The sequence below is a fragment of the Pyxicephalus adspersus genome, chromosome 3 (genome assembly GCF_032062135.1).
Source record: "Pyxicephalus adspersus chromosome 3, UCB_Pads_2.0, whole genome shotgun sequence".
In the NCBI taxonomy this organism is placed as follows: domain Eukaryota; kingdom Metazoa; phylum Chordata; class Amphibia; order Anura; family Pyxicephalidae; genus Pyxicephalus; species Pyxicephalus adspersus.
The window spans coordinates 25,516,907-25,543,314 of record NC_092860.1 but is presented as its reverse complement, the minus strand read 5'-3'; the positions used below and the strand labels follow the sequence as shown (position 1 = coordinate 25,543,314).

Below are 26,408 nucleotides of genomic sequence, written 5' to 3'. Positions count from 1 at the left end.
AGTCCCTATTATTGTTAAGTGAAGAAAGATGAAATTTAGGGGGTTAAGACCAACCAATCAAAATATGAGGGGAAGTAATGAGTAATCCAGCCGTGAAAATACATCAGATTAAATGAAACTGGGTATGTATGCATTGCTCTGGTTTCACATTCAAAAGAGTGACCTTTGGATCCTTTGGTATGGATTTACCCAACACCATGTATACCAACTGATAGACTGACGTCCAGTATCTTCGGATTTTAGGACACTGCCATCATATGTGCCCCCCAGAATGACAACTGTGGATAGCCCCCTATTTTTCAGCTTTAGGCTCCACACACACGTGCAATGATTCTCGCCCGATAATCGGCTCAGGGCTGATATCGGACAAGAATCTGGCGTGTGTACAGTGCTCATCGCCCAAACGACCGTCCTGGCGGATGCACGGACGACGGAAGATTGTAATGCAATTTTAGGGGAGAGAGCGCAGCCAGGTGCTGCTCCATTGTTTTCCCTCTCCTGTCCAAAGAGCAGAATAATGCTGCATGTACAGCGCTCGTTTGGCATTTGTCGTTGATATATATATATATATATATATATATATATATATACACACACACACACACACACACACAGACACAGTTATTGCACGTTTATTTAGCCTTAGATATATTTTAACCCCCATGGCGTGTAAACATTGGCGTGTAAACATTGGAGACGCAAGGCTAGGGTATGCAGATGCCAGGCAGGCATGCGACGTGTGTGCGGGCGGGGGGCGTGTGTTGGGAGGCGGGACCGGCAGGAAATTTAAAATTAGAAGTATTTTTAATTGAAAAATGAACAGATTTTACATTTAAAAATACTAACTTAATCATACCTCCAGGGTGGTTAAACAAAGAATTAGCAATGATAGAAGAAAAAATCCAAACAGAGGTGAAAGGATCAAATTGTATATATAGCAATAATGTATTTTGGATAGATGAGAAAAGGATTAGAATGATATTGAGCTTTTATTGCTTTTTCCTTTTTACTGAAATAGAAAGAAATGAGAAATCCAAGATTTTAGGGTAGTCTTATAATTAAAGGTCATTTTTTCAAAGGGGACATCCAATCTGGAAACAACTGTCTGAGAGGTGAATTCCTAATAATATGTTGATTCATCCTAGTCTGTCTACAGGACTGAAACTGAAAAAAAATCTCACTAATTAGCAAACCAAGAGAAAAATAATCTGACAAAGGGGTAAGCTTTACTCTAGTATGCATAAAAATAGGTACACCTATGCTCTCAATCAGCATTTTCTTTTAGTAGAAGATGCTTGCAATACCAAGGATAAAAAGGCCCAAAATAAATAATAATAGCATTAATATATTAGCTGTCTGTTCAAACATAAAAGTTTAAAAATCTGCCTGGTGAATGTAGAGATTAGTTACTTGCATAGAACAAAGGTAATGTTGCCCCAGATGGTACGAACTGACTTTTGCAATACCTGGGACACCACATGGTACAGGAGGAAAAAGTAAATTGCTTTTTTATGATACCTGTCATTGTAACCATTGCATGTGTTGCCAAAGTTGGCGTTTGCTTTTGGGAATGTTCATTCTCTTGCCATTATGCTGCTGCCCTGACTTTATTGCATTCTGAGTTACTGAAGAAATATAGTGATACAGACACTTATGTGGTGCTTAGGCTACATACACACGTCAGATGATTCTTGTTTGATTATTGATTCAGGGCTGGTATCAGACGAGAATCTGACGTGTGTACAGCGGCCATCCAATTCATGGTCGGCCATCCAATTCATTCAGTCGTTCATGGATCTGTCCTGGTGGATCCATGAACAACGAACGACTGCAATACAAGTGAAGGGAAGAGGACACAGCGGGATGCCGCTCGCTTGTCCTCCCTCCTCCCCTCTCGATAGAGCAGAACAGCGCTGTATGTACAGCGCTCGTTCATGCATCTTTCAGTCTTTTGTTGTTGGAAAGGATCATGAAAGATGTTTATTTAGCACCTACAGTATTGCATAATGCTATACATTATATTATACAATATATTTATGAAGCTTTTATTTATTATGACTTTATGTAAAAGATTGATTTGTAAAAGAAATGCTACCGTATGATGTAGTTAGATGGGTGGCACTACAGGTAGATTGCACAGGAAAATGGCTGTAATTGCTTCTTGTGCAGATACCAACTAGGATTATTGAGGACCTTGTTTTACGCCCACTGATATCACTTAGTTTCAGAAAGATATTAGCCTGTAGGAGGTTGGTCTTAAGGGTCTGTTTGCTTAAAACTAAAGCTGCGTACACACGGCAAATTTTTCTCGCCCGATAATCGGTATCGGCCAATTATCGGGCGAAAATCTGCCGTGTGTACAGTCGGTCATCGTCCATCGTCCGACGACCGTCCTGGCGGATCCATGGACGATGGACGACGACCGATCGTAATGAAAGGGAAGGGGAGAGCGCGCAGCAGGGTGCCGCTCCGTCGCTCTCCCCCTCCCCTCTCCATAGAGCATGAACGGTGCTGTATGTACAGCATCGTTCATGCATCTTGCAGTCTTTTCTCGTTGGAAAGGATCGTGAAAGATCCTTTCCAACGAGAAAAATTGCAGGTGTGTACGCAGCTTTAGGCTACATACACACAGATTATTCTCATCTGATAATCGCCTCTGATATCAGACGAGAATCTGGCATGTGTACAGCGTTCATTGTCCATCCGTGGATCCGCTAGGATGAACAAGGAACACTGTTATGAAAGTGAAGGGGAGAGAGCGCAGAGGGGGCCTGCTTCGACGTTCTCCCCCTCCCCTCTCCATAGAGCAGAACGGTGCTGTATGTACAGTGCTCGCTCGTGCATCGTGCAGTCTTTTGTCGTTGGAAAAGATTGTAAAAGATTCTTCCCAATGACAACTATTGTGTACCCAGCCTAAGTGATATCAGTGGGTGTAAAATAAGATGTGCAAAAAAATGAATATTTAATATAATAAGGGGGTAAAATGGATTAGGAAAGATTATTAGCATATATAACTTCAGTTGTATTTTTATAACACATATATATAAAAATATATATACCATTTAGATATGAAAAATAGTTATAGAGTTATTGTAATGTTAACCAACACTTCCTACCGCTGCTGAATTTTGCATTGGCATCTAAGCATTAATGTTCTCTGGACACGAAAGGGTTAAAGAAAATTAGTTGCTTTGAGACATATACAAGTTCCCCACCCATACCCATCAGGATCATTCCAAATCCTGGCTAGTTTGCAAGCTTGAAGCTTGCTACTTCAAGAAAATGAAAATTGGCCCTAAACATCAGAAAGATTTGCAAACTTTGTTGCAATAGTTACTGAGTTGCATATTTCTGTTCTGATATCAGAAACTAGGTGCTAAATATAAGATACAGGAAGAAAAGAGATGAAACTTGTTAGAAGTAGATTCAAATGAAAGAAGTAAGTTCAGATCCGTCCCTAATGTGACCAGAAACACCACATCTAAACAATATTAAATATATAATAACACCAATATTATACAGCCAAGTATTTAAATACGTGTTCCAAGTTCAAAAGTATTGACTGAAGGTCAAATTAATAACATTTTCCTACCTGTGCCCACATGATCAGTTGTCTCAATTTAGTATTTAGCAGTTTGCTGCTTTCACTTTCATTTCCTAACTAGGAAGTTGCTATTATTGTAAATGACGTGTGTACGCCGCCTTCATTTGCCTTCTCTGTAAATGCTGTTCTGTGTTTAATATTTCATAGGTGGATCAAATTTCCTTTAAGTAGCTTACTGAACAAAGTTCACAGGCTATACACCCAGCCCAAAATACACATTATTTAATCAATATAGAGGAAAAGAAGAGATTTAGTAGCACAATGCAATTTATGGGTAAAAGTTACCTTTTAATTGATACCAATATGATATAAAATAACTAAAAATAAAAACTACAGCACAGAGTCTGCTGTCTGTCTAAGGCTGCATACACACATCAGATTATTCTCGACAGATAATCGCTGATATAGGACGAGACTCTGGCGTGTGTAGAGCACTCGACCGTCCTGGTTGATCCATGGATGACGAACAGTCTTAATGAAAGTGAAGGGAAGAGAGAGCTCTCCCCTCTCCATAGAGCAGAACAGTGCTGTGTGTACAGTGCTCGTTCATGCATCTTTCAGTCTTTTGTCATGGTAAAGGATTGTGAAAGATCCTTTCCAACGACAATTATTTGACCGTGTGTACCCAGCCTAAGGCAGCATAAGCACATACAAAAGTAACAGATAAACAAATGAGTATTGTACACACAGCACCAAACTTTTCTACTGCAGAGAGAAGGGGGGGAATGAGCAAGCTTCACCCTGCTGTGCTCTTCTGTATTGACTTGCGCAGCAGTAATTCACCATCAGTCATTCAAGGATCTGTCCTGACGCCAGATTCTCGCCCGAGACGGTGAGAATCATCTGACGTGTACATAACCTTCTCAACCAGAGTTTGATGAAACCTTAGGGATCTTCCAAAAGGATGCAAGGGTTTTTTGTAACATTTTTAACATAGTGGAACTCTTGAAACAACTTTGAGGTCTTCAGAGAACCCCCTGCTATAATTACTATAACCACAGCTCACAGTACACACAGTGGGGAGTGGCATGAATGTGTCTTACATTGGTGCCCATGAGGAAGAATGTCACAGATAGCCAAAAAGATCACTGGTGTCAAGTAAACTGACCTGAGAGGAATAATAAGTTCATTGCCCAAAGAACCCCTAGCAACCTCTGGAGGCACCCTGGTGGAAAACCACTGATCCTTTAAACACCCTCTTATACTTTAACTGTTCAGGTGTAGCTTCAAATAAATAAACTTCAATGGTGATAAAATAAATAATTTCCCAAATAATAATAAATAATTCCCATGAATTGGTAATCCAGTCAAAATCCATAACAAATCAAAAAGTAGTGTGGTGCACCTGAATTCAAACGTATAGATTGATGTATAATGTATTGTCAATAATAAATAATAATAAATAAATAATAATAAATATTAATGTATTGTCAATAATAAATAATAAATAATTCCCAGCAATATGAATTGGTAATCCAGTCGAAATCCATAACAAATCAAAAAGTAGTGTGGTGCACCTGAATTCAAACGTATAGATTGATGTATAATGTATTGTCAATGTATTTATATGCATCTTTATCCTATGTACCATGAATCTAAACACAGTCCAAAATCTTTCCTTGTGCATTGGTCCATGTAAATTGTGTTCAGTGCAGTCATTCGTGGTTAGCAGCATACATCTCAAATGTAAATGTTTGTAGGACAGCTATAGGAAGGGATATTGTGGTGTGCATAATTAAAAAATGAGCCTGAACTAAATATTGGGTATGTGCAGCTCAGTGTAGGTTGCTGGGATATACTGTATGGACTCCCATGTGCATGTTCAGGAGAGGACTGGATGTATGTAGCAGTGTCCACCAAAGGACAGGTTAGTGAGAATAAAAAAAATGTGATTAGGCAGATACATTTATTTTATTACAGGAGGGACAGCACCTGTCCCTTCTACAATAAAGGACTTACCTGTTCACAATTTTTATTTGTATTATTTAAGTCTGCTTCACGGCAAGTATGGCTAAATAGCACTGAATATTAGGCTCATCTTTTCTAAATCCGTGCAGTTTCTGCTGTATGCATTTGTGCTTGATGGGCAGTGTCAGTGACAGACCCCCTCAGTTACAGATGTTCTCAATGTAGCCCTCAATGACTGACCCCTAGTGTAGACTTCAGTAACAGACCCTTAAGAACCCTAGAACATACCAGAGTGGCAGACACCTTAGTAAAAGACCTTAATAACAGATCCCCAAATCAGACCTCAGTGCAGTCCTCACTCCTCCTTAAGACTTTGCATAGCACAACCAAAACAAATATTCCTTTATTTGTCTGGGAGAAATTACCTGGATCTGCAGGGATTACATTGTAAACCAGGAGGACATAGAATTCTAGATGATTGGGTGGCAAGTAAATCTGAAGTGCTATTGTAACCTAAAGATACTGGACGCATAAGTCCAACACTCCTGTACTACTAGTTATGCAGTAAAAGATGAAGGGACTATTTCCTTAGATCAGGGGTAAAAGTCTTACTGTTGAATGTCTTTCTAGGTGCCAGTTACTCTATCAGATTTGTCTGTAAAGGTTCACCCTTCTATTTCTCCAGCTGATCATTCTTGCTAAAACAGAAAGAAATAGAAAAACTAAAATGTTAGAGTTGCCACTGGAGCAAAGGACCAATGTTTAATTGTCTTACAGAAGGCATAAGATCATCAAATGTTTAACATCATATTGCCTTACAGTCATCTTTACATTTATATATATATATATATATATATATATATATATATATATATATATATATATATATATAGCAAAACACATATTTAAAAAAAAAAAGCTCACATGGTTCAAACAAATATTTTGTGAACTGTTTTTAAATCAGGTTTTATTTTTAAAAATCTAACAGGCATTTAAAACAAGAAACTACTGTCAGAAGAAAAGGTATGGGAAGCCAGGCATTACCATAGGGAATTACTGTTGTGAGGCCACCATGTCAACATTGAAAATACAGTTCTTTAATAACATGCATAGGCGTTACCTTGATGTTCATTTTCTCTATTTATTAAAAGAAAAAAGTGCAGGGTTCCATTTAGGTTTTAACTGGACTTTTAAATGACAGATGCTTTGCATTGCAATACTCACACCAAATTAAGCCTTCATTCAATTTGGACAATACGTTGCTTAGGTATTCATGCGCTATTACCACAGCATAAGATATCTGTCACTTAGTGATGAAAGTGCAGCAGGTTAATATTGTCTGTTGTAGAGTGATCTTGAGTGATTCATGATTAAAGATGTGCATCATGACACGCATCAATGTTAGTCAGTGAGCATTTTGATGAGTGTTGACATTCAGTATAAAGTGAAATGCAACATACATGGGGCTCTATTTATAAAACAGATAATCAGACATTCCCTTTTGGGAATCTTTCATGTCCATGTGTCCCAATGGCACAGTGTTTGATTTCCACCAGGGGAATGCTTGAGCAAATGTCAGATTCTCTGCTTAATAATAACTAAAGAGCCTATTGAAGACATGTAACAAAGCCTGTTAAAATGTGTATTTTAATGTATACATAAGGATGAATGCATTTGGACATAGTTTCATGGAATTGGTCATATGACCAATGGGAATTTTAGCAGACTTTTTGCTCATTCTTATTCGGCAGATAATTGACAACAAAGCCATTGTGCTATCTATAAAACAATACTTTCAAAAAAGATAAGCATACTGTTAATTGGTCTGGGAAATCTAATGACTGCAAATTCCTTAATTCAACAGGTCCAGATTTTTTTGAATTTTGACAAATTTGCATACCCATAGTAGGTTTGTTTTCTATAAGATAGTAGCTGGTAATGTATTTTATCAATCACTGATAACAGGGATAAGTCCACAATCTCTTCTTTGAAGCAATCAGTTTCAAGGATTCCTGTAACATAACAATAAGTACAGATAGAATAAAGATATCCTAAAATACAGTTTATAGGGTTGAATTGCAAATAAATGTTTAGCATTTGGATGACGTCATTCCAATATATGACAGGCTTCGGACCCCTCCAGCGAAGTTGCTTCAGATCCAAATGATTTCTGCAATATTTCAAACAAAATTGGTCTGTCCCCAGACCAATGGATTTTAAATAAATTCTTTATTTAGTCATATTCTTTATTATTATTTTTATACATCCATATTTCACCCAGCAGCTGGCAGCTCATTGTGCATGGTTTTGGTGCTTATTTTCCCAAACATACCAAGAACAACTTCTGGTGGGGAAAATACCCCTAAATGCATTTTTTTTTAGGTGTGGCGGAAACCCATGTGAACGCAAGGACAACATGCAAACTTATTGCAGTTAGTGTCGTGGCTGGGATTTAAAGCCAGAACCCAGAACTGCATAGGCCAATGATATTTAGAAATTTAAAATAATAAAATAAACGTGCCAGTCTGTTGGGCATGAATAACCTATAGCATCTATTTTCAACCTGGGTTCCTTCATAAGTTGCTAGGTGTCAATTACTGACAAGACACATCTACCATGGCCTAACCTACTCCTATATTGATCCAATAATGGGCATATTAAAAGTGAACTTCATGCAAACAGATATATCCATAGCTAAATACATATACAGGAGCTGTCAGAGGCTGGTGATCCTAATTTTCTTTGTTTCAGTTAAGCAACACAGTAAGGTTATAACCCTACCCACAGTGGTGCACTGACAATGCCTACAACTAGATTCTATCCTTGGCCAATTGGGAAAAAAAACTGTTCTGGGCCTCTTAAAAAAATAAACAATTTGCCTATGAATGGAGACGTTGCATGGAAAATGGAATACGCTACTTACTTAAAATACATTTTTCTGACAAAGGTAATACAATGTACCTGATTTATCAAACCTCTCTAAAACCTGAGAAGATAGACTATCATGGGATGGATTTCTTAAAAATCATTTGCTAATTATTTGCAAATATTTTCAATCCTGGACCAAATCTATTCCAGGTTTGCTGAATAAGAAAGGTTCTCCCATAATGGTCTATCTGCTCCAGTCTTGGAAGACCTTTAATAAATCAGGCCCAATATGAACAGTTTATGTTTCATATCACTCAAGCAGGTTGACTAGGAAGCTATCTTCATCCATTACAGCGCACTCTTCATCCTTATCTCCACCATCTTCAGTCCCCTGCCAACCAGGGCTCACTAAAACTGCTGCACCAGGCTCCACGATTTCCTTTTCACTGCTTGTCAAGGTCTCTGTTGGATAAAACCGCCTGGCAATGGACACAAACTCTGTTCCCATATCGAGAACGATGAGACGATCCTGAAACCCAAAATTCAGCAGTGTTATAACCAGGCTTTAATCATGTCACCTCATCGCAAATATTGGGGAGTTCCTTCACAGTTTTTAACGCTTCTCCTACATAAGGAATCCAAAGGACTTTTGATTCTCTCTCAGTTATATGAAGAGTCATTTTTAACAAAATACCATTTACCACCTGTTCTACCATCATCTGCTGGGAATAACATAAGCAAGGGCAGTGTGCTACAGGATTTAAAGGACCGGGGCGGAGAAAGTGGATGGACCTTTCTAATAATTTGAATTTTCCTGAACAGCAAATATTGTAACATCCCAATGCTATTCCTTTTATTGCATTCTTTGTTGAGAACTACAGAAAACATATAAATGTTTAATTCCAGTTCCTTGAAAGCAACTGGAAAAAGAAAGAGGGAAAGCTTGGTAGATACGTGATTCTTTCTGGCCCAAAATTACCTTAATGTAGTGTTGAGCATGGAACACAGAACATGTTTTCTTCCGTTTCTTTATTTCAATCAGTTTCAATCAAGGCCAAAAAGTGTTTGATTAATTATTGAACCATGAACTGGACATATCATAGAAATTGGTAGTGTTCTCCAAGACCTGAACGTTTTTTCAAGGTTCCTCCCGTGTTAAAAAGATTGAAAAAGGATGGAATAGATTGTAGAGACCTAAAAATCCCACAATGGTGGTATTTTAAAAATGCATTAAAAATGACTGCATTATTTGTTTATGAAGTCTAGGTACGATTTCATGACTGCTTCCACTGTTTTTGCTGATAAAGAACCTTTGTAAATATAGACATGTGAAACGAATGTTAGCAGTACATACCAATACAAAGAGGTACCTCTCAGGAGGCATGGTTTGCTGTTCAAATATACTCGTTTCTTGAGCTAGCAAATTAAGAAGACGACGAGCCTCTGTGGGATCACGCAGGCTGTTATATGATGTATTGGAAGTAACAGTGAGCAAAGAGTCTGCTTCATTGTGGAAACCTGGGAATTGGAGAAGAGATTTGAAGATGAGAATGTGGAAGATAAAACAGTGTTGTCTGAAGTTAATTCTAGCTTTTAGAGCTTCTGGTCTTTCTGGCCATCGCACTGATAATACCCCTGTATCCTAACAGTCTCCATAAGGCTAAAAAAAAATCACAGAGTGTTTCGTCAACAAAAAAAACATATAAGACAATGTTGCAACTTTGCAAAAGTCCCAAGTCATAAACACTATTGGCTGAATCTCATTTGCCAAATCAGTTTAAAGCATTTTATTTTATGTGTATTTTTTAACAATATTTCATCCAAGTCTAAATCTATAAATGTAGTAAAAGAAGTACCCAGGATGGGAGGGGAGAGCTTTTAGCCTTATTTTTAAACTCCTAGGCTTTCCCAGAGTAGTAGCGGGCCTTGTGCTTATCTGGAGCCTTGTAAAAGGCAAAAGCCACAGTGGGAACATGCTATAGGCAATAGAAATTGCTGCCAACAGTGCATGTCCACACAGCCAGCATGTGGGAGGGGTGATTGCTTGAAATTTGCCCATATGGGACAGTCAGAACCACAGTTGGCTATTAGTCATGCAACAGTTGATGAGCCCAGAGCAAACAAGTGTATAGGCTCTGTGTCCTCTTTCCTGCCAGATTTCACACTACAGGGAAACACAGTGGTTCCCTGTACTTCACATTAAATGTCCTACATTTTAACACTTAGTTGTTTATCTCCTTTTGTCTTGCATTATCAACTACACCTCCACCACTGTGCCTACTATTTTCACTCAAAACATAGAACCTCTCTCCCAGCTTCCACTAAAATCAGGAGACACACCACACCACTTGTCATCTTTACAGCCATGTGTGTGATTTAATTTCGGCATGGACCCAAAATAACCCACACTACCCCTATTAGGCCATTGCTGCAATATTATACAATTCTGCCCCACTGCCACCTTATAGACAGACACAGTCCAACATGCACTTCCGTATCCACTCTGTTCAACTGGATGCTTTTGTGCTTATATTAAAGAAAATTTAGGTAGCAACAATCATAATTTGATTCCATTTAATTTACATTGTAAACAAGCATACAGTATGGGGATAAAAACACACATAGTACAACCCATTCCCCAATGACTTCCCAAGGGCTAAGGGCAGCTCTCCAAAATTTAGACTTGGATGAAATATTGTTAAAAAAAAAGACAAATACACATAAAATAAAATGCTTTAGACTGATTTTATGCACATCACAAGATGTATTCCTATGGTTAATAGGATTAAAAAGGCTAAAAATAAAATGTCACATACTTCAAATGTTAAAAGTAATAGTAAAATAAAAATTTGGCACCTAAAAAAAGTAAAAAACAGAAGGAAAACTTTCATCATTTTATGGCAATGAATAATACATCAAAGCTGTAAAGAAGGGAGCCCTGAGCATGTAATGTCCCTCAAGTCAGAGCTGGCAACTGCAGACATCAAAAATACAAGCTTCATAAAGTTTACTTTAGCACACAAAGTCTGCTTCCATTATGGGTAGGTGACAGGTACCCTTAACTTTAACATACTGTTTCAGATGAGGGGAAAAAGAACATACATTTAAAGGATAAGTTGATTTACCTAAGTTTTCCAGAAGAACCCTCCAACGATCCTTCACCCCTTTGCGGACTTGTCTGTGAGCGCTGATATCAAAACTTAGCCTGCGGTAACCCTAAAGAATCAAAACAGGCTTCATCAGATCCTTTTAAATACCTTACTGCGAATCTCTGCATCCTTTTCTTTGTTGGGCCTCATAGATAAAATCACAGTCAAGCCGAAAAATGTTGTCTATATGAACCAAACCCTTTTTCTGCTTAAGTACAAGAAGACACATAGTTGACATGGGCAAGACCTCCTCAAAGTCCACCTCATGTCATCTATAGGATTTTAGAATACTGAGGGTATAATGCAAATGCAGTGTATTATAAACCCACCTTTCAGAGGCACATCATCATTTACTTAGCTTACATTACTGAAAAACAGAGAAGAGGACATTGTGACCCACCTGATTAAGCCAAAAATGAATCAATTTTCAGAACTTTAAAGGCACTAATTATCAAGTGGATCACACATTTTTAAAAGTTACAAGTTAAAAATATGATTTGTTATAGGAAGAACCGCTCAAAGATATGTTAGCTGTTACAGAAACATTGCAAATCTAATTTCACTAATCTCAGTGTTTGATGCAGGACTGATGAGACCAGTATATCTAAACTATAACATAAAAATTCTTTCAAATACATATCCCATGATTTTTTTTTCTTTTCACAGAAAAAACAAACAGAAATTACCACAACTACCTGTCTGAGTAAAATAACAAAACATACATATGGTGGGGTGTTAAAGGGGCCAGAACTGGGACTACACTTTAGGTGTCCCTGTACGTGAACCAAATGTTAGGTTTAACCCTCAAGTCTTACTAAATTAATTTTAAAGAAGGTCATAGAATTATACTGTATTTTTATTTTTTGTTTTGCAGTCAGAAGCAAAATAATATTAATGAATTTTTGCTTATTTTTTTCCTGCCTTGTCAATATAAAATAACAATTATAAATATATAAGTTTTATTAAAAACGTTGAATACATTGCACAAAATATCACTTGTTAATCCCGGACCTCTGATCCTCGCCTTGTTCGTGCTCTCTTTTGCAGCAAGTTGTACAGTTCCCTGTCATCATCCCTCTCAGTGTGTGACACGTCTTGTGGCTCATTCCACAGATTTGCCTCTTCTGCTCTTCTTCTCTTTACTTCCCGGTCAAAGTACAAAAGTGTGTCACTAGTGTGGTCATAAGAAAACACAAAAAAGTAACAAAAAATTTCCAATTTTACCTTAAAAGGAACGTAATCAAAAGTTCAGTTTTGTTTAATCAACAAAGCAGGCCAATTACAGCATGTCATTTTGATGGAGTACTGTAGGTTACCAGCATTATCCTATGGTACTTTAAAAAAAAAAAAAAAAAAGTATAAATATTTAAACTTTCAAAACTTTTTAAAGGCTTGCTTATAAGTGCAGTTTCACTGGAGTATTTGGGACTATCTACAAGAAATGAGAGAAAGGCTAGGTTCACATGGGTTGTGGTTTAGTTACACCTTTTATAATCCCAGGAAATGGATGGGGCCAGCATTGAATGGTTGAGTATAGTGTCAAATGTTTAAAAGCTCGAGAATCTCATGCTCAAAGTGCAACATACCCAGGGTCGAGAAGCTACATTTCGTGTCTCACACGGAGCCATCCACAGGGGATAAATAAGTACTGAGCAGTTACATTGTCAAATGTTCAAATGCTGGCTTGGTAAGGCACCAGATCCCAGGATACCCTGTGCCCGACCCCCTTCTCAACTTAACACAAGGGTTTACTTTAAAACAAGCAAGATTAATTTGAGTGTGGATATGATTAAGCATTAGCATTTGGCTCAAATGAGCAATCTAGATAGGGACACTTTTTTTTTTTAATCCAAAACGTTATATTTAATATTATTAATATATAGCGCCAACATAATACACAGCGCTGTACGTTAAATTGGGGTTGCAAATAACAGACAAATACAGACAGTGACACAGGAGAAGAGAAACCTGACCCGAAGAGCTTACAATCTAGGAGGTGGGTATTGTTTTAGTTGTACGCTAGTTGATCCTACATGCAATACTGTTCTTGGTCATTACAAATAATTTAGGAGTTGAAAAAAAACTATTTTATTTAGACCTTAGTCAACTCGGGATCTGCTACCAGTGGTCACTGCTATCTATTACATAGCTATCTGCCTTTCTAATTCAATCAAAGTACCTTTGATGTGACTGATTGTAATGAGCTGTAATGGGAGTCAATGATAAAGTGTAAAATTTGTTGTGCCCATTAGGTAAAGGAAATTGATTTATATCGGTGATTGTATAATTTTTACAAAGCAGAGGGAATCTTTGTTGGATCATAAAACGCTTCCTTGTTTATAGCATTGCTGCTTTGCTTCATGCCAACTCTAAAATTGGCCTGAACATCAAACATTTGGTTTGGTTCTGTCAGAAATAAACATCAGCAGTGGTTGAATTAAAAATATTAGTCTGAATTCACCTCTAGTACAAAATGAAAAAAGCGTGAATATGCATTTCCCACCCAGAAGACTTGGTAAAGAAGATTTAATAAAGTTTTTCTCTGTGGTAGCCTTGGTTTTCAAAATAAATGAAATATGTGTAATGATTTGGTTTCCTTGAGATTATAATTATTTGGAGATATGGTGAAGTAACAACAGGTCCAGTAAATGAGTTGGTAAGATGATTAAACCAACAATTCAGAGTCTTTGGGTCATTTTAAGCACTGCTTGCAGCTACAGGATTTATAAAAAAATCTTAGTGGCATGTTTTAGAAACCCTCCAGATAATAAGATCATCAACAGGGGTCCAAATCCACAGGAAGCAGGCCAGGCCAGTTTCTCATCAATTGATGTGGATTGACTGATCCTTCGTATTACAGCATATAGGAATAAAAACCTTAAAAAGAGCTAAAACACAGTGCCTAAGCCCAATACTGAAGCCTCACCAGAACACCTTGCAATGATTAATAGACTTTACTAATGGAATTCAGAAACATTGCTACAGATCGCTGTTGAACAAGATCTACTAGATTGTAAGCTCTTCGGGGCAGGGTTCTCTCCTCCTGTATCACTGTCTGTATTAGTCTGTCATTTGCAATCCCTATTTAATGTACAGTGTTGCGTAATATGTTGGCGCTATATAAATCCTGTTTAATAATAATAATAAAATACAAAGACAACAGGCAATGAAAGAGACAGAGACAAAAGTCAGGGCACACAGCAAGCAAATTTTCAACTGAGTTTAATGTTTGCTGATGTCTTGTTGCTCCTTTCCTTTGTCTGGAGAAATTATTATTATTATTATTATTATTAAACAGGATTTATATAGCGCCAACATATTACGCAGCGCTGTACATTAAATAGGGAAATGACCCTTAGTTATCCCTTGCTGATGCCAAAGTTCTTCTTTGGGTCAATTCACATGCTACATTGCAAGAGACAGAGGTTCAGTAGTTGGTAATAGATGCCCTACATTTTATAGCATAAATCATAATAATAGTGGGGTTATCTGGTATGTTTTGAACACTGTGCTTGGTTTCAATCAATGGGTCTGATTTAATAAAGCTCTCCAAGGCTGAAGAAGATACACTTTCATCTTTGAAGCTGGGTGAACCAGCAAACCTGGAACATTGCTGGTTCAGGATTAAAAACATTTGCTAACAAATAGCAAATGACTTTTAAGAAATGAATTCCAGGTTTGCTGGATCACTCAGATTTACTAATAAAAGCCTTGGAGAGCTTTAATAAATCAGGAGCAATGTATGCAGGAGGGAAGTGAAACTGAACTAAATGAAGGGGAAAATAAACACTGAAACGTTCTCAGTTGCCTTGCACACACTAGAAAATTGATTCTGCATTTGAATTTGGGGCCTACATCCATGGGCTGCATCAATGGGCTTTGGGCATCAGTTTGCTGCAAGAGTTTCTGAAATCCTGGACAGGTATATCTGACTTGCAAATTAGCTGCTTTAATCTGATCAAGGCAAATAAAAGCCATGGACCTTTAGGATATAGATACAGATTCCTAAATGTGATGGATGATTCATTTTAATAAGGCATATTCTCATACAGAAAAAATACCTATTGGTCATACAAAAAATCTCAAGATTTGTCACTTGCTATGTACTGAACTGACAACACCAAAACATTTTATCCAACATGCTTGTTTATGGTTGTATACTGGAAGTCCTATAAAAAGGCTTTGCAGCTGATTTGGGTTGGCATTTTGGAATTATGTCGTATACTGGACTGTCTACATGGGACAGCTATGGAAGGGGTAGAAAGAACCTTAACATTACATTTTCACTGGTTCTTTTGCCGACACCAGGAAATGGTGGAGTTCCCAATTTCGGAATCAATATGTAACCTAATTTATTAAAGTTTAGTTGAAATCTAGTAATGTATATGATCATTAAAGTGGCATGCCTAAAATGCACACTTATATTTGCATTAATTTTATTTTATGCGTGATATTCTCTCTTGTATACATAGCCAAGGCTATAGCCATAGACCAGGATATATTATTCTCCTTTACTCCTCAGCCAGCAGTTACATAAAAAGGTTATGCAAGATATTAAAGGGGTAGGGCGTAAAAAAGGCTGTCTCAGCACAAAGAGTAATTACACATGCCCAGAAGAGGAGAGAACTTTGATGTCCAAGGGGGAGGGGGCTTGCTAAAGCATTAACCCCACTGGAGTTGTCAATTCTAGGATCTTCAAAACCACATAGCAAGCAAAAAAAAATTATAAGTAAAATAAACACTTCAAGTGCCTTTGAATATATTAACAAAGAAACATTGGAGCTATTTTTTCAGATTTTTTAAGTTGAACTCTTTGATATAACAACCCTGTAGTTTTGGCTCTGGATTCCAAAGCACGAGGTATCAAATCTGCCTACTTTTTCTAATACCTGTCATCAGGGATCATCACTATCAACCCAAATGAAATAGTTTTGTACTTTCTGAACAGGAATACCGAAGAATGTTAAAAAGTATACTTGGGTGAGTGAATATGAGAAGTTCATTGTTTGGGTTCACATTCACTTTTACTGCAGTGTAGTCTGTAGGGACATAAAACATTCATGTATCTGTACTATCGATCTATTTAGCTGTTGACCTGGAGTTCTGCTTTAATGATCAGAGGTTTGCTTAGGAATTTCTGTGCCCTGAAAACAGACCCAGTAAAACACATCTATCTTATCTTCTATTCCACACCCACTCTGAGTACACTGCACCCATTGTTAAAATGACAAATTCTTTTGCCTGATCTTTTGCCCAGGGCAGAAATAATTTTTGCCTGAAATATAACATTTTTAATAATCAAATGGACACACATCTTACTAATATTATACCAATACATTAAATTATAGCTGTCTTGTTTTTTACTATTTTGATAATATACTCCAGCTAACCTATCCAGAACCCTGACAGCAGATCTGACCTTACTTCTGAAATACACTTCTCTTTTATACCTGTAATAGGTATAGTAAAAAAAATGAAGGTGCCTAAAAACCTCAACAAAATAACACAATACCTGTAGTTTAAATAAAATGTTGAAATTTTGGTTCTAAATGGAAAGAACAAATCATAAATGTTTGTATGTTCTTTTGTATTAGTGTTTATACTGATTTTTCCAACCCGAGAAAGCCTAAACGGTGAAACGCTTCGGGTTTCGAGACCCAGTTCACTCTTTGTACACTTTTCTTTTTCTCTATCTATTTGGAACCAAAAATTGAACAGATAGATGATATTTATTTTTTATTATGTCCTACAAACGTTGCCGGCGGGGCAGGACGGGAAATTATTAATCCATTTGTATTGAATTTAATACAAAATAACTGTATTGAATGCAATACATTGGATTTATATGTGTAAAAGCAGTACATTGTTTTCAAGAAGATTTATTTTACAGTATATATAATAGTATGAGTATAATATGTATTTTTTTTTTAAAATTAAAGAAAAATTTTTTTTTTAAATTATATAGATAAATATATATATTTTTACATGATTTTGTGTTTCAAACTTTATTATACTCATACTATTATATTATACTGTAAAATAAATTTTCATGAAAAACAATGTACCGCTTGTAGACATATAAAACCGGAAGGAAATGAAACACTAGGGAGGTTAATAAGAAAGTCATGTGGAATATATTAATAGCAAAAAGATCAGATCTGAGCATGTAGGCCCCAAAAGGATGTCGCTGGGTTGGTAACTGGGGATAAAGAAAAGGCAGATTTACTAAACACTTTTTTTTTTTTAGCTCTGTGTACACAAAGGAAAATGGCAGAGCTCAAGTCCAAATTCATAATAGCAATGTAACTGCCTTAAAGGAGTCACAATTGCCCAGAATTTATATGATTGAGAAACAGCTGGGAAAAATCAAGGTTGACAAAGCACCAGGACCTGATTGATTACATCCACGTGTCCTCAAAGAGTTGAGCGCGGTTATTTCAAAGCCATTATTTCTAATTTTTAGACACTCTTTAGTCACTGACAAAGTACCGATGGATTGGCATAAGGCCAATGTGGTTCCTATCTTCAAAAAGGGAGCAAAGTCATTACCAGGTAACTACAGACCTGTTAGTTTAACATCCATAGTTGGAAAGGTCCTAGAGAGTTTGATAAAGAACCACATAGAGGAGTTTCTGCTAGAAAATAATATTATAAGTGATAGTCAGCATGGCTTCAATAAAGACAGAAGTTGTCAAACAAATGTATTCTCTTTTTATGAGGAAGTAAGTAAACAGGTAGACAGTGGAATAGCAGTTGATATAGTGTACTTGGACTTTGCTAAAGCATTTGACATTGTACCCCACAGACGGTTAATATGCAAGTTAGGGTTAATAGGTTTAGAAAAGTAAACCTGTAAATGGATAGAGAACTGGCTTAAAGATCCCATCCAGAGAGTTGTAATTAATGATTCATACTCTGAATGGTCTAAGGTTATTAGTGGTGTATCCCAGGGTTCAGTGTTGGGACCTATACTGTTTAACATCTTTATAAATGATATAGAGTTTGGGATTAAAAGTACCATTTCTGTGTTTGCAGATGACACCAAACTATGCAATGGAATTATGTCCATACAGGATGTCTATAATCTACAAGCAGACCTGGATGTATTGTTTGATTGGGCAGCCAAGTGGCAAATGACATTTAATATAGATAAATGTAAAATTATGCACTTGGGAGCTAACATGCATGCTTCATACTGTCTAGGGGGAATACATCTGGGCGTTCTGGTAGATCATAGACTTAATAACAGCATGCAATGCCAAGCTGCAATATCTAAAGCTAGCAAAGTACTTTCTTGTATCAAAAGAGGAATGGACGGCAGAGATGGAGACATAATCCTGCCCCTGTACAAAGCATTGGTCAGACCACATCCGAAATATGCAGTCCAGTTTTGGGCACCAGTTCACAAAAAGGACATTGTGGAATTGGAGAGAGTGCAGAGAAGGGCAACTAATTTATTGAAAGGCATGGAGGAGCTCAGCTTTGAGTTGAGGTTAGCTGAACTGAATCTTTTCTTCCTAGAGTAGAGACATTAATGGAGGGATATGATCACCCTATATAAATATATAAATGGTCCATATAGAGAACTCTCTTCCCCACTATTCACTTTGAGATCAGCACTCTTTGTGTCTGGAGGAAAAGAAGTTTAAGCTCGGGATAAGGAAGGGATTCTTCACTGTAAGGTCTGTGAAAATGTGGAATAAGCTCCCTCAGGAAGTAGTTTCAGCAACTACTATAGATTGCTTTAAGAAAAAGCTGGATGCTATTCTAGAAGCACAGAATATGACTGGGTATTAAGGCTTTAAAGTAAAAATAACAGTGACTGTTGATCCAGGAAACATCCGATTGCCTCATGGAATCAGGAAGGATTTTTTTTTCATGTTGAAGCAAATTGTACCAGGGTTTTTTTGCCTTCCTTTGGACCAACTATGTCTGATAGGGTTTTATATCTGGGAAATGTTTATTTCCCTAGTGATTGAACTTGATGGTCTTTTTTCAACCTAACCTACTATGTAAATTGCCTAACAATGTAAATCCAGTGTACCATATATATTTATATCGTTGGTGTGATCAATAAGTGGATACAAGAAAAAGAGTCTTGCAGGACAGGATTTAACAACTATTTTATAGAGGTCTCAAGGGCACCACAAACATATCCCTTTCCCTCACAATTATTTAAGGCAGGCTGCTACTTGTGACCACTTTGCTGTCTGGCTGTCATACTGATCCTGTGACATCTGAGACCATAACCTGGAACATGTACTCAAATCAGGACCTCTGACTTTACTATTACTGTCCTCTTATGCATACTTGTTGTGACCAGGACAACCAGGACCTCTTTTTAGTAATTTCTAAAAAGAGGTCAGCAGTGGCAGCCCCTGTACTCAGGTTTGCATTATTAAACAACATGTATGACATCTTCAGCAGTTTTACAGTCTCATAGGTGGTGAAAGTGATCCCCCATAATGTTGAAGAAGACTGCAAAGAAGTTTTCTGATAAGCTATGAATTCAGTGTTCATATTTAGTATATCTTTAAAAGAATCCTGATCCTTACCTGATTAAAGGACTCTTCTCAGGCAACTCCTCATTGTAACAACAACAGCAGAAGAGGCGATAGAATGTTCTGTGCTCTGCCATGATTCTACGAAGGATGACAGTGGTAAGTCTGGGGTCTTATCGATGGTGACTAACAATTAATTCTGTGTAATTGGAATGAAAGAACAAGAGAGTCACATGTATGGCTGAACAACACAGAGCCTCCAGCTAAGGAGCATGACAAGAACAAGGGTGGCAGAAAGATTCATCCTATCGTCATACTGAGATAGGAGAAAAAAAATAGAAGGTTGTACTTTATAAACAGCGCAGGGAAGTGAATGCTATAAGTCTGCAATGCCACCCGCAAAACAGACATTTTCCTGTTCTTCATCCTCAAAGAGCATATCCTAATTTCCATTAATTAGTGCATATGGAACTGACATACCATATAGTGTTTACCACAGTATAAGTTGCCATCATTCTGCTATATACTTTTCTGATAAGGATTCTCCATTCTAATGAAACTTTTCTAAAGCTTGAAAAGTTTTTACACAGATCCATAAATTACAAAGGGGAACGGATGTTTCACAAAAGTCAGCAGTAAGGATCTAAACCATCCTTTCTCAAACTTATTACCACTGATGAACCCTTTAAATTATTTCCAGGTTTCTGGGAACCCCTGCTAAAACCAATTTATTTTGTGTCAGTTGGATAAATGTCCTTTACGTTACCAGAGAAGTGGAAGAATTTTCCTCTTATGGTAGCTGACTGAATGACATCCCTAAGAGTTTGGTGTCATGCCGCTGGCTCTGTCAAATGTTGTAGCCCAAGAACTATGCAGGCTTTGGCAAATTGAAGGTTAATTATCCACAGCTTAAGGAAAACCTAGCAACATCTGGAGGAACATGGGGCTTCAATGGTACCCTGGTTAAGAATGGCTAATCTAAAAGACTAGTAGTTCATTCAGGGCTAATCATACCATTGCATGAATGTGGAATCACATGTAAATTCTTCACTAAAAGATTATGTAAGCTGCCAATACTTACCTGGTTCTATTATTATTAATAAACAGTATTCATATAACGTCAACATATTATGCAGCGCTGTACATTAAAAAGGAGAAGGAAATGACAGATACAGACAGTGACACAGGAGGAGGAGAGGACCCTGCCCAGAAGAGCTTACAATCTAAGGCTATATACACACGTGCAATAACTGTCGTTGGAAAGGATCTTTCACGATCCATTCCAAAGACTAACGACTGCACGATGCATGAACGAGTGCTGTACATATAGCGCTCTCTCCCCCTTCACTTCCATTAGGATTGTTCGTCATTCATCGTCCATGTATCCAACAGGACGGCCATTTGGACGATGGACGACGAGCGCTGTACATACGCCAGATTCTCGTACGATATAGGCCCTGAGACGATTATCGGACGAGAACCACGTGTGTACGTAGCCTTAGAGATATACACCTTACCTGGTTGGTGTTCTGATACGGTTACATTTATTATCTTCTGAACCACTGACCCAGAATGGGGATGCAGCTCAGTTCACAGTAGCTTTTCTATGGTACACAACCTGAAGACCAACCCGGATAGATAACCCTTTCTACGACCTGCATGCTTCTGCTTTGTAGCAAAGCAATACATATTTTTTTTGTCCATCGAGGGCCACAGGAAGTCTTAGGGTGCGTTCACAAATTCAAATTTTTATCTTTCATGCTATTCTGTTTTATAGGAGAGAACAAACAAGCGGCGTCCCCCTGTGGTCCTCTAAATTGACACTGATCATAGATCCGTCTGGGCAGATCAGAGCTAGCAATATACACAAGTTAGATTCTCTCCCAAGATGAGTGAACCATTTGTATCTGGCACAAATCATCTCATCTGTGTACAGACTGTATCTTTACACTGATCTTTAGGTTTCAGTCACTCACCTTAGACAAGCATGCAGATAACTGTTTGATAATTAGCTGAACACAAAAGCTGCATCTTTATTCTGGGTCAGTGATAAAGGGGGGATCAGAACACCAACCAGGCAAACTATAATTTAGAACAAAGCTTGAAATGGCAGTTTATATGTTCTCATATTGACACATCAGCTTTAAACATGTGTGGCCATCGCTTACTTCAAACAGTTTTAAATTTGGGCTATGGATTGCCCTATATGTCCATGTACTCAATAGACCTCGAAAGATTAGTGGACAGTGAGCAGCCCTCCTAGCCTCCAGGACTGGGTGGGTTGTGTAATTTCAGCAGGTTGGCCATTTTATAATACCTTTAGGGCACGTTAAACATTCACTTTACAGCAGATTAGAAGAAAAGGTCTTTTTTTTTTTTTTTTGCTGGAGGAACAATAGGGAATTAGTGCCTATATAGTGAATATATAGGGTAGAGTTCAAATAATCTTTTTTAATTATTATTTTTGTCTGCATGCAAAAAAATTATCCTATTTGTCCAGGGCCATTGCCAAAAGGTATGAATGTGATCACAACGAGGAGAAATCATTTGCTTTCATGACAGATGTCTCAGAGTGGTATCCTCATAGTTTCTCTTAAGCCTATGGAACCAAAAGTGAAGAAAAACAACCCCCCTCCCCCAAAAAACTATTGGACACTGGCAAAAAACTGTAGACAAGCCCCTGATAAACTAAAAATCCTGTTTTGTACATTGAGAGATACATGAAGTAATTTGAGATGCCTAAAGCAGTCCAGCCGAGGGATGGGTAGCATAGCATACAAATCCTGATAGGCTCAAGAACAGAGAACTGTGGGCCGAGTCTCATAGAGCTGCCTGTGGTATTTCATGCCCAAAGCTGCAATCACATAAGGCCACAATGTCCACTTGGCAGAACATATAGACCTTGCCAGTTCAGACACTTGCGTTACAGCAGTGATGAAGATGACAAATACCAATTTGTGGGTGGCAGTGGAGAAAGCAATGTATCCGATGGGTTTAAACAGCAAGTTCTGAACCACAGAAAAAAGTCAGTTTTAGATCCTACAGAATCACAGGACAAAAAATATCATTTTATTTGAACTAAAGTTGTATTCGGGGAGTGAGAGGCCATTGGTTTTTGAAAAAAGTCAAACAATGGTTCAAAACCATATTTATATATATATGTAGGAGTTCAAAGTGGAAGGATTTTTAAGGCACTTAAAGTATAAAATGTTATATAACTTATTTTTTATACAATAAAATATGTGTTAAAGCAATACATTCTAAAACAGTGAACAAGTGTAATAAAACAATATGTTTCAATTACATATATGACATTTTGGCAGTCTCACACATATGACATTTTACGTGTTTCGCAGATATGTCCGCTTCTTCAGGAAACATATGGAGACTAATGAATTGCATTTTACATGAAACAACACCATATATATATATTTGGGATGTGACACTTGAATATGTGACATCCAGAATAAAATATGTGATTTATCAAATTGACTAGAAACAAAAATAGAGAAATGGTACAAAACTAGTTTGAGTAGAGAGGGAACTCTGCCAACACTAAAAACTCCTAGGACAGAAGTCCTGAGACTCACATCAAGTGATATTTCCTCATCCAATGATTGACCCTGTGAGAAGTAATCTTCCTTATATATTTTTTTTTTGCAGTTTGTATCTTTTTGAGTAAATTTAACCCCAGGAAATTTTGACTGAATATGTCTGAATTTTTACAGCCGTTACCAGAACAAGAGCATTGGAAAAAATTTCAGTGAAAAATTCCACCCTTGGGAAGGTATTTCATTTACTGTTTTGACACAGAAAGAAGTGAAATGTGGGGGATGGGTTTTACCATTTCCTATTTAACCCGAGACAAAAAGTATGGCCTCCAAGGATGTCTGAAAGTGTCCTGTGGTATCTGGTCAGTAACAAGATATTAGCAGCTGATCCTCTAAGTCACACTACCTACTTATAGAGGATCCTGGTGCCCTGTGATCTATTCACTGGGTAAAAGATGCATAGGGTCCCAGCCACAATCAATAAGACCATGAAGAAATCTTCTATTGCTTCATGACAATTATGCTGCCTATGTGCTTATTGTAGGCCAGTGGTGGACAGGGGTCAGCAGACGTACTCTGACTGTTCTGCTCCTGAACAAGCTAAAATGCACAGTGTGTTCGGTTTTTTTTTAATGGCCTGCATAGGGGTTTCAAGTTTATCCAGGGACAGTAGCTTTTCTATGGTAATGAACCAGATGAGCTAGAACTCCCCCCAAACCATTGATTATTAAATCTTGGCTGCCCATGGCCATGTAATCCAGTTGTGCTTCATTAGACCAATTTTCATGCTTCTAACACCTCACCTTAAAGAACAGACTGTTCATGTGCTACCTAATATATTCAACCCATTGACAAGTCCAACTGTAACTAGATAATAGGAGCATAACAATGTTATTCCCCTATTTACCGGTCAGTGGACTTAGGGTTTTGGCTGATTAGTGCATATACAGCTATATCTTCTTATACATTAATGTAACTAAATAGTTTAAAAGTTTACCGACACAGAAGTCTAACCCCTCCTCCAATAGTGGTGTGGTAATAGTGACAACTAGTAATTATGTCAACCACCCTGACTGCAAGGCAAGGAGGAGAGCAAGACTAGAGCAGGAGTAAACAACTTAATAAAGGCCATCTCAGTTTGTGTAAAATGTCTTAAAACAGCCCAACTGAAGTGATTTAAATGCAATGAGTTATATTTTAAATAACAACCCCTATTGTTCTAGTCTTACCTCTCTCCTGTTACAGCAGCAGTGCATGGTGTCCAGATACCGGATAACTACAGAATATTAGGCACCTCTGATACCCAAGTCTGTGGAAGGACTAAGCGCTGTAGCCGTTACTGAGCCCTGCTGGCACAGGACACTGCATCCTTATATGAAAGCAATCCTCCACTTTCACAAATTATACAATTGAGTTTCCTGCATTTGGAAAAACTATAAGGGTTAGCAAACCCTGGGGTACAGTGAATTTTGCACACCCACCGAGAAAAGGGAATTTTAGGGGAGCTCAGAAAGAGAAGAATCAGTCAAATATGTGGGGGAACATGACTGTAGAGAGAAAAAATGTTTGACACTTCAAGTGGGTTTTAATATGATTATTATGCAATGGTCAGGGATAGTACGGTGCCCTGACATTCCCGCACTAGCTTTCAGTGTACCCCACTCGGCCAGAATGATAAATGTTTACAATTGTCTTGGGCAAAAATCTTGGCACATCACTACACGACTGATAGCTAATAACCTATGCAGTTTCCTATGCAAAAGATGCATTGGGATACCTGGTTATTTTTTCACGACCCTTCTCCATAGAATGTTCAGCATTCATTAATTCCCAATATTGATGGAAATGATTACTAACAATTGTTTGTGGCAATGATCTAGCACAGCCTTTCTCAAACTTTTAATGTGCAGGAAGCCTTGAAATAACTTTAAGGTCTTGGGGAAGTCCTCCTATTGTATTGTATCAACAGTTCACACGTACATAGGTGTGGTGGGCAGTGGGAAGAATATAATTCCTACAAAGAGCCAAAAAGATCATTGGCATCAATTAAACTGACCTGAGAAATACAAATTGCTCATTAATTAAGGAACCCCTGGCACGCTCTGGAGGAACCCTAGTTGAGAAACCCTGATCTACTGTCTGTCTGTAGCTTTACTGGTACTGTCAAAGTTTTACCATGGAATCTGCACTTTAAATCTTTAGTTCTGTGAATAATAGGCTTCTTTTCAGTTTAAGTTGCCAAAACCACAAAACATTATCTCCTTAACTCTGAATTTTACCAGTAAAGATGAAAGCAAGGGTACTTAATATAATATAGTTTGCAAAGCCCCCTGATACCAATGTGAAATTGTTCTGACCGTAATGGTTGGCTGCTTGAGTCAAATAAAATAAGCACTGACTTTGCTTGTGAGTAGGCCTGTTATTTCTCTGGCTTGTCCAGTCTGTAATTTAATATTTAAACATCGGTACAGAATTAGAACATTGGGGATAAAAAAAAAATAGCTGGAACTTAAGTGGCTCTGTTGTCTTGCCACCTGCGAGTGCAATACATCATACTTACCTTACTAAAGAGTAAATAAAATAAAAATAGTTTTTTAGGACTAGGCCAAATTAAAACTTGCATTAGTTTTTGTACAGCTCCTGGTGGCTGTCAGTTTGCAAGCTGCACTGCTGTTTCTTTCAGCTTTTGCACATTTTACAAGAGGTGGAAAATGAATTGCTCCTTGCTTGTTCCTATTTATGATCTTTGGGCTACTGCTACATGTAGCACGTCACAGGAGGAAGCATAACCACACCACAATCTCACCGCCAAAATAAACATAGGCCT

General features: G+C 37.6%; 2 protein-coding genes across 2 annotated transcripts in view; both read right to left on the bottom strand.

The window, feature by feature from the left end:
• IFI35 (interferon induced protein 35) overlaps positions 1 to 3,672 on the bottom strand; it is a 38,078-nt gene extending 34,406 nt beyond the window's left edge. The window contains exon 1 of the mRNA XM_072403228.1: positions 3,593 to 3,672. Coding sequence (XP_072259329.1) covers positions 3,593 to 3,604 — 12 coding nt within the window. The 5' untranslated portion in view covers positions 3,605 to 3,672. The remainder of the gene's footprint in view (positions 1 to 3,592) is intronic.
• A 2,790-nt stretch (positions 3,673 to 6,462) lies between these two features.
• LOC140325906 (melanoregulin-like) lies at positions 6,463 to 26,298 on the bottom strand. Its single transcript, XM_072404013.1, has 5 exons — positions 20,085 to 26,298; positions 12,541 to 12,700; positions 11,506 to 11,596; positions 9,735 to 9,898; positions 6,463 to 8,909 (listed from the first exon to the last, which is right to left on the bottom strand). Exons 1-5 carry the CDS (start codon positions 20,165 to 20,167, stop codon positions 8,691 to 8,693), a joined length of 717 nt encoding a protein of 238 aa, XP_072260114.1. The 5' UTR covers positions 20,168 to 26,298; the 3' UTR covers positions 6,463 to 8,690.
• Positions 26,299 to 26,408: the final 110 nt, after the last annotated feature.